At 29.2% G+C, this 12,876-nt stretch overlaps 1 protein-coding gene across 2 annotated transcripts in view; it reads left to right on the top strand.

Annotated features, from left to right (window-relative positions):
* The first annotated feature begins 6,201 nt into the window (after nt 1-6,201).
* The window catches only part of LOC149890608 (adhesion G protein-coupled receptor A3-like), a 23,039-nt gene continuing 16,364 nt past the window's right edge, over nt 6,202-12,876 (top strand). The window contains exons 1-3 of one of the 2 annotated variants that reach the window (XM_090081460.1): nt 6,202-6,309; nt 7,038-7,245; nt 10,301-10,372. In XM_090081460.1, the coding sequence (XP_089937586.1) occupies nt 7,064-7,245; nt 10,301-10,372 (254 nt within the window). In that variant the 5' untranslated portion in view covers nt 6,202-6,309; nt 7,038-7,063. Of the gene's footprint in view, nt 6,310-6,404; nt 6,589-7,037; nt 7,246-10,300; nt 10,373-12,876 lie in introns of those variants that run through there. The other variant, XM_090081459.1, reaches the window with a different exon arrangement.

Below are 12,876 nucleotides of genomic sequence, written 5' to 3'. Positions count from 1 at the left end.
CAACAGAATGGTCAAAGTCTTATTCAGTGACGAATCGATTTTTGTATGTTTTGTAGCAATGGTATCAATTACATGAGACGTCCGAAAGATGAAAGATTTGCTCCTAAGTATCAAATGCCAACAGTTAAGCATGGTGATGGCAATGTAATGGTTTGGGGATCTTTCGGTCGTGATTCTATTTGTCCACTTCATTGCATTGAAGACATAACCCAGCAAGCACACAACGTTGAAACAACGTTGAAATAACGTTGATCAACGTCGATCAACGTTATTTCAACGTTGTTTCAACGTTATGTGCTTGCTGGGAATGGATCAAAATGTATATTTAGATATAGTCAAGAATGCTATGCTGCCACATGGAATGGAAAAAACGTCTCGTGGTTTGATTTTCCAGCAAGGGAACAATCTAAAGCACCGTGCAAATTCTATCCAAACTTTTTTCATTTTGAAAAAAACTCCTACTTTGGATTTGGGCTTCTCAAAACACAAATTTAAATCTTTGAGAACATTTTGATCGTCAATTGAAAGGCGAAAAACCGGCCAATAAAGATCATTTATTCTAGGTGCTTTCAGATTGTTGGGCAAATATCCCCATATATGTTCTTATCAACTTAGTTGACTCTATATGTTGCTGTTATTAAGCAACCAGAGATAGTATCTCTTTTTTGAACTTTTTTATTTGTGAATAAACTTTTGCACGTTTATGTTTTCAATAAATTTTGAATTTCTCCTTTTCGTTACAAATTATCACTTTTTTGAGTAAAAAATACTATTTAATCACATTATACGAACAATTGTTGAAAATTTCATTCCTTTTCAGTAAAAAGTCACAAAGTTATGACGAAAAAACTTGAAAAATTTAGCTGTTTATAAACTTTTGCACTCTACTGTATGTAATATGTTATTTGTTTTATAAATAGTCAAGCCGTTGACAGCCGTTCATGAGATTTTACAAAGATGACAACATTGATATGTAGTTTTAGAAGAAACATTAAGCAGTCATCGAACTTTAAGCAATTTTGTATTATTCTTAATAAAACTTAATGATGACAGGCTTTTTGTATGACTTTAGGCACTTATTTATATATAAAAATTATAGTTTTTTTTTACTCTCATTTTTTTTTACTATTTTATATTGTAACAGTAGTTACTTTCATTTTAAAATGGTTTTTAAAAGTTTTACATTTGTTCAATTATTTACATTTCATAACCCATTGAAATTCTGTTAATGGAGAGGTTAATAGCCATTGAATTATTTTGAAATTCAGTTGATTGTTTTAAGTACACATTAATATACTTGTAACTGAGCTAAAAAAACATTAATTTGGGTGAAAAAAAAAAATTTTTTTTAACTTTCCACTGACTTCGTTTTTTCTAGACGTTCTGACCACTATGCTTCCTCAAAAAAAAAAAAAAAAAAAAAGGAATAAATGAAGTTTTTTTTCCTAAACTTTAAGTTATTTCAAAATTGTGTTATATATATATACCCTATTATTCATATTTGTTCATATTCATATAATCCAACTATATATCCTCTTGTTTAGGTTGTCTCGTATAGGTACAACCCAAATTCCAGCAAATCCTTTAGAGTCTGTAAATCGTATAAATGCAGTTTTTTCCCGATTTCTCCTAGATTGATAAATGTTATTTACTGCTAAAACGCATCTTTTTTTAACAAAAAGTTAGCCATGCTGTAAAATTTAACCAATCAGGAAGGGAATAGCTTATGTTATATTGGTTATTTTCCCCTGCTTTTATTTTTTGTTTGCTTTACCTGCTTTTTACAGAATAAACAATAAAATTTAACTAAAAAAATAGTAAAAAAGTAACGCTTTTAACAGTTAGAAATGTGAGACAATTTTTTCCTCCTATGTAATCACTTTTGATCTAGAAATGTCTACATATTTCTTCTTGTTACCACGGAAATGAATACAAATAAAAATATATTATTATTATTATTATTATTATTTAATTCTAACCTCTTTAATCTATTTGAAACTAAGTTTTATATAGATGATGATGTCAATAGATTTGAAAATTGATTTTGATGATGTCAACAGATTCTCAATAAGTTAAGAGGGATAAAAATTTCATAAAATCTGCATTTTTATCTGATTTTTACGTTTGGAGTCTAGATAGGGGCTTATGAGGAATCCAGAAAAACAGTTAACATTGCACCTACCACGCTAAAACTTCTACATAAAACTTTAACGGGTTTCAATATGACCTAACAAAGTCCTATGCTATAGTCCTAATATAACAAATGATACATTAGTTACATTTTTTGTTTAATAAAAAAATCGGCCATTATGGGGGGGCAAATTTAAAAAATCTTAAGGTTCGTATTTGTTTTGATAAATAGCGTAAAGATTTTGCCCCCATAATGGCCGATTTTTGCTTCACTTTTTCTTATGCAGATTTACGGCAGTTAGACATCTAGTTATTCCTTATATATTATTGGAAAATACACGTAATTTAAATGTTTATTTTCAGTATTTTTGTCCACATCGATGCTTAATTATGCAATCCCATTTTAATCATGCAATCCCATTTTATGGTAATCCCAATACGTTGGAAGTATTTTGTTTTCATTCATATTTTCGTATTTAAATTTTTACATTTTCACAGTTTTTACATTTATTCAAAATATATATCAAACTATAAATTAAAAAAAAAAAATTACACAAATTATTTGTACTTTGCTACTCTTTTTTTTTTACGCGTATTTGACTTTAGTGATTATTATTATATTAGATTGATATTATTTTATAATGTTATTGTAATAGTAAACAGCATATCTGCTATATTTTTCGGGTAGACCAATTTTTAATGGGTAGTAAACCTGATACAAGCGATAAAAAAAACTCTTTTTCAATTTCGCCTGATTTATATACATTTGTGTGTGATGAATCCACCACAAATATAACAAAAACTGTTAGCCACAATTAGAACAAAAAGCTGAAAAGTAAGGTTATGTTGTTTAAAAACAAACCGTTGTAAGTGAAGAAGAACAAGGCGGGAAAAAAAGAGCAAAAAAAGGTCTTATCACCCAAACTTTTAAATGCAATCAGTGAGTTCAGATAATTTTACACAATACAAAAAAAAAGTCAGATGTGGTTTTATCAGGACTCAAAAATACATAAGATAGCTTCATTTGCTTAAAAGGTTTTTACTACATACTTTTTTGTTAGCCTGTGTTTTTATTTAAACAACTTCTACGTTTCCTACACACACACACACACACACACACACACACACACACACACACACACACACACACACACACACACACACACACACACACACACACACACACACACACACACACACACACACACACACACACACACACACACACACACACACACACACACACACACACACACACACACACACACACACACACACACACACACACACACACACACACACACACACACACACACACACACACACACACACACACACACACACACACACACACACACACACACACACACACACACACACACACACACACACACACACACACACACACACACACACACACACACACACACACACACACACACACACACACACACACACACACACACACACACACACACACACACACACACACACACACACACACACACACACACACACACACACACACACACACACACACACACACACACACACACACACACACACACACACACACACACACACACACACACACACACACACACACACACACACACACACACACACACACACACACACACACACACACACACACACACACACACACACACACACACACACACAAATATATTATATATATATATATATATATTCTTACGGGAATTCAGGTAATTGTGACCAGTTAGTCCTTTTAGCTAAGTTTTCTTATACTTCTACCGCTTTGTTCAATTAGAACGTACCGTTAAATGTCACTTATTTCTAAACAAACCAGTTGAACAACATATTTACAACTGCACAATGTTATTGGCCAATTCGGAAGGGGTAAGGGATAAAACTGGATTTTTTCTTTTGAAAATGACATTAGATCTAGAGTTTATAACCCCAGGGAATATTTTCAATCCCAGGGATTTAAGATTACATTTATAAATACCAGTTCTTGAAAGTCCTGCAATCAGACTCTGCACTGGTAGGGTTAATAGAAAAAAAAATAAATCACATGCTGTTTGCAAAAAGTCACCTCATGTTCCTCCATTTCATATCTGCATTTCTCTTTCCTCAAAGAGAAATGCAGATATGAAATATCTCAATTGAAATGCAGATGTTTCATATCTGCATTTTTCTTTGAACATTTTTATTTCTTTTAAGCTCAGAAAATTCTGGGATCGGCTCTCAATACCATGATTCCCAACCTTCATTTTAATCATTTGATCATTTTTAAGGTTGAGCGTGGGAAATCAGATGCCACTTGATTATTGATTAAGTGTATTCTTACTGAAATTACTTGACATTTTTATCAGCTCAAAGTTTTTAGTAAAACAGAAATGATCAGGGCACAAATTTAAACATATCACCATATAGCTATATTAAACAGGACAGATGAAAAAATAAAAAAAAAGGAACTGATGATTTTTTGAGTCCTAGTAAAAAAAACAAAAAAACAACAACAACAACTAAAAACAACATTTAACAAACAACTGATATTAACAAAAGCTAATAACATCACTCCTATGTACATTGAAATATCAAGAGCTATAAAATATAGATTTACCAATTTATAAACAAGATATCTACACAAAAGTAGAAATGCTTATAATAATATGACAAAAACTTCTTTTAATCTTGCTAAAATTATAAGGTATAAAATAACCATGAGTAAGCAGGACTAGAATGTAACTCAGGCATACACATTCACAAATTGTATCACCTTATATATTCAGGTCACCTCCATCTAAGGCAATATGCAATTTTCATATATCCAAAGGTTCCTCTACTACCTTCTAAGTTTCCTGAATGATATTTCTATAGGGTTTGTTTCATTTCCAAAGGGTTTGTTTCAATTTCCAAAGCAATACATATGTAAGCAAATTGTTTACAAAATGTTTACTTTACAAAATGTTTACTAGTTCAACTAAACTATGTTTGAACTAATGGACTGCTTCTGTCCATGGCTATGCTTTTAATTCTATCCATTAATCAACTTCGACTTTAGCATTTCAGAAAATTTAATTAACTCATTGAAACGTAGTGCATCTAACTCTGACATAATGTGGTTCATATGATAGATAATTAAATGCTCTTAGAAAAAACTTGTTAATGCAAGTCTTTTTGATTGAATACAGCAGCTATTCAAATAAGTATAATGAACAATTGAATCACCAATTCTTTCTTGAGATATTGATACACAAAACATTTCAAATGAATCAAATTTGTCAAACTCAAAGAAGTTTGATAGTTCATTTTCTTTAGCTGATCTCACAGAACTTTCAGCTTTTCAACTAAACTCTTGGGTATTACTTCAAATACACAAATGGTGGATTTCAAGGTCTTCCTCTTCCTTTTACTTGAACAACTTGAAAATTTAAAGGAAAGTGTTTTGCACAAACTACACTTTGAACAATCCCAAGAGATATTATGCTGGATAAACATGACAATGCCGGTAATTATCTCTTGAGATTGCTTTAATCCATCTCTGAAAATCTTCAGGATCTATCTGTAATCTGTAAATAGCTATCTTTTGTTTTACAGAGCCATAATTTGAGTTACAACCAGTATAATACAAGATTTTTTGGGCATTATGAGGTTATTTGGTACGGGAGCACGTGTTACCGTGAGAACACGTGCTCTTGGTGACTCAAAGCCACAAAATAACTCAGTGTCTACATTTTCCAAAATATTGTGCACAGAAGAGGCCTGTTTTTTTAGTAGCCACGGTTTATCCCCTTTTAACTTTGCCGCCCACATACTTTTTTTTCAATTATTTGGTCTTTTGCTTCATCCATTACGTCACGAATAAACCAAAGCGTCATATCCGAAAATTGTTTTTTTTTAAGAATAAAATTGCCGGTTAAACGAATTAACGGAAGCAAGCTTATTCCATTTTGGCTTATAGTTTTGCCTACGGGGGGTGATTAGAAAAAGTAAACAAAGGAACAAAATCTACGCGTGTTTTTAAACAAAAATTTATAGTAAATAAAAGCAATCGTAAAGTTTGTGTCAAATAATCTTAAAAGAAAACTGAAGTATTATTAATGTTCATACTGGTTACAAAACCATTCGAATCATTTCATGTCTTTCTGCTACGAAACATTTTGAATATCTTTAGATATTTTGTGTTATTAAGTAAGCATAAAAAAATCTTTTTTGTTTAAAGAAATTAAATACGCTATAATATTCTTGACGGAAACTTGAAAGGGTTCCTATTTATTTGATCTTTTATCGGGGATTATATTGCCGTGTGACGGTTCTCGCCATGTGTCATGTTTCTTGATATACACACATATGTATATGTATCTATATACGTATGTATATATAATTTTAAAAATAGTTAAATTTAGGAACCTGACATTTTACAATGCTCTTTATTTGGATCTAACAAAATATGATTTACTGAATCCCCAGGTAATGTCTGCAGCGTCTTTCAGTGTAGAACCTGTTAAAAGTTATTATTTTGGTTTCGAATAATAAACAAACAAAAAAAAAAAAAAATTCAACTCTGTCCATATATACTATGAACAAAAATATATATATATACATATAGTATATTTATACATACATAAAAACATACATACAAACATACATACATACATACATACATACATACATACATACATACATACATACATACATACATACATACATATATATATATATATATATATATATATATATTTACATATATATGTATATATATGTATATATATATACATATATATATAAATATATATATATATTTATATATATGTATATATATATGTATATACATATATATATATATATATATGTATATATATATATATATATATATATATATATATATATATATATATATATATATATAATTTATGTAGATGTCACAAACTTATGAAGACAAGCTATGAAGATATTCTTAGTAATTCCAATATTAACAATTGTATATGGAGCAATAATGGTTGATGAGTGTCCCAGTGTGCCTTTGGGATGTCGCTGTAGTCATAAAAAGAAGGGTTTCACAATTTCATGTGAGAATTTAAAATTTGTATCATTGGCAACACTACCTACAAATATCAGTATGGATATGTATGTGCTTTTTGTCTTTTAATTATGTTTAGTGTGGAAGACTAATTACATGTATGTTATAGTATTTAACAGATATGAATTTATAAAGTTAATAAAGCTTTTGATAACAACATAAAATTAACACAACTTTTATATGGCAGTTATATAGGTTGGCAAAAAAGAAATTTGTAGTTAAGAATATTGCAAAAAGCTTATTATTTAACATCGGCTCAATATTTTACCATTCTTTTTTTTTTGTTTGTTTGAAAGTTACATATCTTGCCTGTTTAAAGAAATCATTCTAACCTCTAAAAAATGTTAAATGTCATAACTGAGCCATGTGAATGCCCAGAATCAATGGTCAATAACAACAAGCCTAAAGAATGCTGTTAAGTCTGACCCATTTAAGAGTGCCTATGAATTACTGTTGATTTTTGGTGTTAGCAAACAAACAATGTTAATAACTCATAAATGAGTTCCACCTGAACTGAATTAAAACAGAAACAAAAACAATTAGTAGCTTGCTTGATTTGCCTTCTTGTATCAAGTCTGATCCATTTTTAATTCAAATTGTCATTTGTGACAAGAAAGGCATAAAATAACAATTGCAAGCATTCATTACAATTGTTGGACAGGGATTAATCAATAAAATATGCTTTAAAATGCAATATTCATTAAAAGAAGACAATGATAAGTATATGGTGGTCTAGTGCAAGTGTGGTCCAGCATGATTTCATGAAACCTGGCTGGATAGCAAAAATGGTTCTTGAAATTAAACTTGCATTGGTTATGTTAAGAATTTTCTGAAAATAAATCAATAGAAAATGGCCTTCTTCCTTAAAGAATAAAAATTCTTTTTTTAATGGTATAAAAATTTTGTGTCATCTTTTGAATCTTTATCAGTTAGATCCTGTCCAAAATGTGATGCTGACAATTAATAAATTGTGGTTTATACCCTTCTCTGAGAACATTTTTAGTAATTGAGAACAATTCCATTCTTTTTTCCATTGTTGATGTTGGTTGTATCAGCACGCTGTTGAAAAAACTTTGGAATAGTGAACTTCCAAGTGACTTCCAGAGTGTCACCTATGCATGGTGAAAGCAGACATTTGCCAAATGTTTGAAAAACAGCTCTAAAATCCATACAGTAATCAGTAAAGCAATGAAAGTTATTATGTTTTTTTGAGAATTGGGATGTGTTTTAAGATTTCAAGCATCCATATTGCTTGCTGATTTGCAAGATTTTAAATGTACTCAAAGCTAAGTGATTGCCATTGTAATGTCTCATTTAACATCTGCCATTTTAAACTCTATTCTATAATTTTTTAAGCATTAAAGTACCAAACTAGGCTAGATATCAAAAGCACACTGGAACATACCAGGTGGCTATAACTGTTGCACAGCTTTTTTTTAAATTTCCTGTTAAAATTTATAGATGTCTATTAATGCATTTTCATTTTGTAATTTAAGTTAAACTTACTGAAAAATGAAATATTGCTCCAAGATTAGCATACAAAAATGAATTTTCAAGTAAAAGGAGAAGCTCTAGTGGCAGTGTTAGAAGCCCAAAAACGACCTGTGGATATTGTCAGGATCTTAAAAGTTTCAAAATCAATTGTTTTCAAGATAAAATGTAATCTTGAAGCATATGGCCAATCTCTGAAGCCTAGAAAACAGCAAAAGTATAAGGTGAGAACTCCAGAGCTGATTCTGAAAGTCAGAAACAAGATTGTCTACAATCCTGTAAAGTTAATTAGAAATATGGCCAAGGAGCTCAAGCTTTCTAAAGCATCTTCCATTATACTATCAACATTATGTCTAAAAGCAGTAATTACATGTTTTTGATGATTGATCCAGATGTCCTTAAAAGCCACTTTTTGAATAAATATTTTATTTTCTTTAAGATTTACAATCATAAACTAATATGAAAATTTAACTAAACTATTACAATATAAACACTTAAAAATAAAGTCTCCATCTCACAAAAAATGATCATTAAAATGGTTGCCATCAAAATTAGATTTTATATAAGGATTTGAAAAAACAAGATTAACTAAAAGTTAAATAAAAAATATATATAAATTTAATATTGTTATATATTATTAATTTATTAGACCGGTTCAAAATAATAAATAAACTTTTAAATCTATAAATTCTTATGGCTTATCCTTTAATCTGGTTCCACTTTAAACGAAAACAAAACATAAAATATCAAATTTTTTTCTAGGTCAGGCTGAATATAATTAGCAAGACTCATAATAAACTTGTTTTTCTCCTTTAAAACAATCAATTAGTTGCTTGCAGATTAAATTACTAATATATTATTAAGTAAATAGATAATATAAGAAAATATTTTCAAAAGTAATGTCTTTAGAACTTTAATCAAAATTTTTTCAAATTTTTGTATTAGAAAAAACAACTTTCAAATTATTTTCCTCTTCTTTTATGTGACTGCTGATATCACATCAGATTACTGGTCCTTGTTCTTCTGTATTGTAATATATATACCTTATATTGCACTACATTATATATGGTTACTGAAAGAGTTTAACACAAATATCAACAAGTATGAAGTTATATGATTTCCCCAAAAATATTTTAAACTTTAAAAGTTTCAGAGGGTTCTAGAAAGTTCTAAAATATTTTAGAGAATGCTGAATTGTATGCTATGCCTGTACTAAAAGAGCAAGATCATAATGAATGAACACAGAAACTTAGTGAACAAAAAGAATAAAATTTATTCTAAATGCAGACATAAAAGCAAACACACGCACACAACATTTTATCTAGATGTATAGTTTTGTTCTGCTAAAAACAGCATATTTCCTTCTCTTCTGTGCTAATTATTTTGTTGATTATAATGAACTTTCATTAAATCTGAACATAAAAAATGCCACGAACATTTTGTAAAGTAAAGTAAATTTTTTTAAAAATAATTTTAATCTACAAGATTGTAATGAATGGTAACTGAATTAGTTTAGTAATCTTGTAAATTATATTTAACTCCTAAGATGTTTTTAAATTATATACTCAATGAAAACAATTGCTCAAAAATTGTTTTTTTTTTTATGTTTAGAGATTTGGAAGGAAACCATTTACAATTTGTTAATGAGTCCACATTTCCTCATCCAAACAAAATAAGAAGACTGTAAGTTTTTGATAATTGAAATTTCTGATAGGTACTGAGGCCTGATTAATAATGAAATTTCTGAGAAGTTTCTTAAAGCATAAATATAAAAAAAAAAGTGCATAAAAAAAGTTAAATGCTCTTATTTAGAAAGTGTTAAAGTCAATTTCTTGCAATATTTTTTATAATTTTTTTTTTTTAACTTTTTATTTTTTATTATGCTATAATAATATTTAATGATTTAGAGCAAAAATATTTTGGGCAATAATCAATTCAAACTGAAAAATTACTAAATGATCATCTTTTTTAGACATCAAAAAAAGAAAAGTTATAATAATGGAAGATTCTTGGCCTTATTAGTAAGGAATGTGCTTGTCAGCATATAAATGTATTTAGACTAAGAATAATTGAGTAGTTCAGTATAATAATAATAACTGAGTAAGTCAGTTATTCTTTAAACAGTTTTAAGAAACTATATCTCAAATAAAACATACAATGTTAATAAATAAGTATATTTATGTAAACAGACGTCAATTGTAAAATGCTCAATGAACTTTTTTTTAGACTAATAATCTTAAATTACTTTCGAAAGCACATTTTAAAAGCTTGTTGCTATGTATTTAACCTTAAAGTAACTTTAGCCCTGAATTAAAAAAAAATCCAAAAAGTGAGAATAAAGTAGTTTTCAGTCCCCTAAATCAACAAAACATTTTTGATCTTTTTTTGTGTAAGTAAAAATCAGTTTGAAGAAAATAAATTTTCAAAAGAAAATTAAAAAAATTACACTGGGCAACAAAAAAAAAAAATTTTTTTTTTTTGTATCTTTAACTTTCTTTAAATTATTCTAATTTTGAGTTGAGAAAAAGAAAATGACAACAAAATTTTTTTTAAACTCTAGTTTCTGAGATATGCAATAGCAATAAGTTTGTATTTCAGTTAATTCACAATATGACATAATTTGGTATCTATGTTCCATTACAGAAATATCTTGGTTGAACCTTTCCCCTTGCTCATCACTAAATGCTCCACAACTGGAGGGAAAGAAGTCTAGATGTGAGTGAAGGAAATGAATCTCGAGGGACATATTACATCCAAGTTGATAGTATTTTTGTAGAAGTACTGCTACCAATTAAAAGTAGTTACCATCCCTTTTGTCTAAAATCCACAAATCACTCCTTTAAGAGCTTCCCAAGTTTTCTTTTCTGGCCCCTTCAAAACTTCATCAAATGCCGGATCCTTCATAAGTTAACATTTTTGTGGACCAACAAAAGTACCCTCTTTAACTTTTGCATCGCTTAATTTTGGAAATTTGTTTTTTAAATATCTGAAAGCCGTTTTAAATATTTACGAAATATATTTCTTAAAATAAAATTTTTCATTAAATCCGACTTCTTTCAGAGTGGTTCAACAATAGCATTTTTTTCATCTGTGTTAAGATTTTTTTCATCTGTGTTAAAATTTCTTGCAGGTCAATATTCTTTTATGCAATGTGAACTTCTGCCTCTACCGTCTCACATAAACAAAAACCAGCAGTATTTAGTATATTCTAATTGCATTCCTAAAATTATAGTAATGGCTTTTAGATCACTGCGAATTTTCCATTTGTGTTCATTGTAATTGATTGAGTTGAGGAGAGCTTGCATGTTTATATAATTCTCTTTCATGTGAACTGCATGGCCAGTAGGAACAAAAGAAAATTGGTTTCGATTGTACAGTAATATAACTTTCAAGCTTAGCCTAGATGAGTCTATAAATAATCTCCATTCAGTTGGATCAAATTTCAAATTGAGACAATACATTATTTCAAAGATATCAATGCAAACAACAAGATTATTTTTCTTCTCAAAAAAAGAAACCAGTTCTGCTGTTGTTTTCTGTAATGTGAAACTTTGACATTGAATTGGAGAAGATTCCACTGCTTTAGTCTTGACCTTAAAAGTTTCCTATTTTCTTCATTGACAAACCTGCCTTAATGGATGGGGTCAAGCAGAAATAGCAGTCATCTGGGTTGTTTTTTAGGCTCCCTCCATACCATAAGAACACCAAAAGCCGAAAATCTTTTTTTTTTTTCCAACCATTCTTGTAGTGTAGCTGAACAAGAATTAGCATATATGTGAAACCTGTGACTTATCCTAGTCCCCTACCTTTATACCAAAGTAATGCCGGTAACCAGTCTTTTCTGATGAAAATATTATTTTACTACAAATGTAAAAAAGTTCGCCACTAAAATTACACACTCCCTTGGGATGTCGATTTGTCAAATTTTACATTAGTTAATAAAAAAAAAAACTAAGAGTAGATCAGGCCAGAAGCTTTAGAAAACATACATAACTCATATCACAAGTTTTAAACATGAATAAAACATTATGTCAAAAACATTCAAAAACAAAAAGAGTATAAATTTTACAATAATTTTTTTTTTTTCCTAAAAATGAAAATTTATACCCTTGGGAGAAAGTTGTTGCTTTTATTTCTTAGACTAGGGCTAATATGTGATTTTTAATATTATTTTTTAATTCAGTAGG

Source organism: Hydra viridissima, unplaced genomic scaffold (assembly GCF_058129835.1).
Source record: "Hydra viridissima isolate aposymbiotic clone 2 unplaced genomic scaffold, HvirCarnegie_v1 scaffold_3, whole genome shotgun sequence".
In the NCBI taxonomy this organism is placed as follows: Eukaryota; Metazoa; Cnidaria; class Hydrozoa; order Anthoathecata; family Hydridae; genus Hydra; species Hydra viridissima.
Note: the sequence above shows the minus strand (reverse complement) of the source record. Positions and strands in the feature narration are given on the sequence as shown.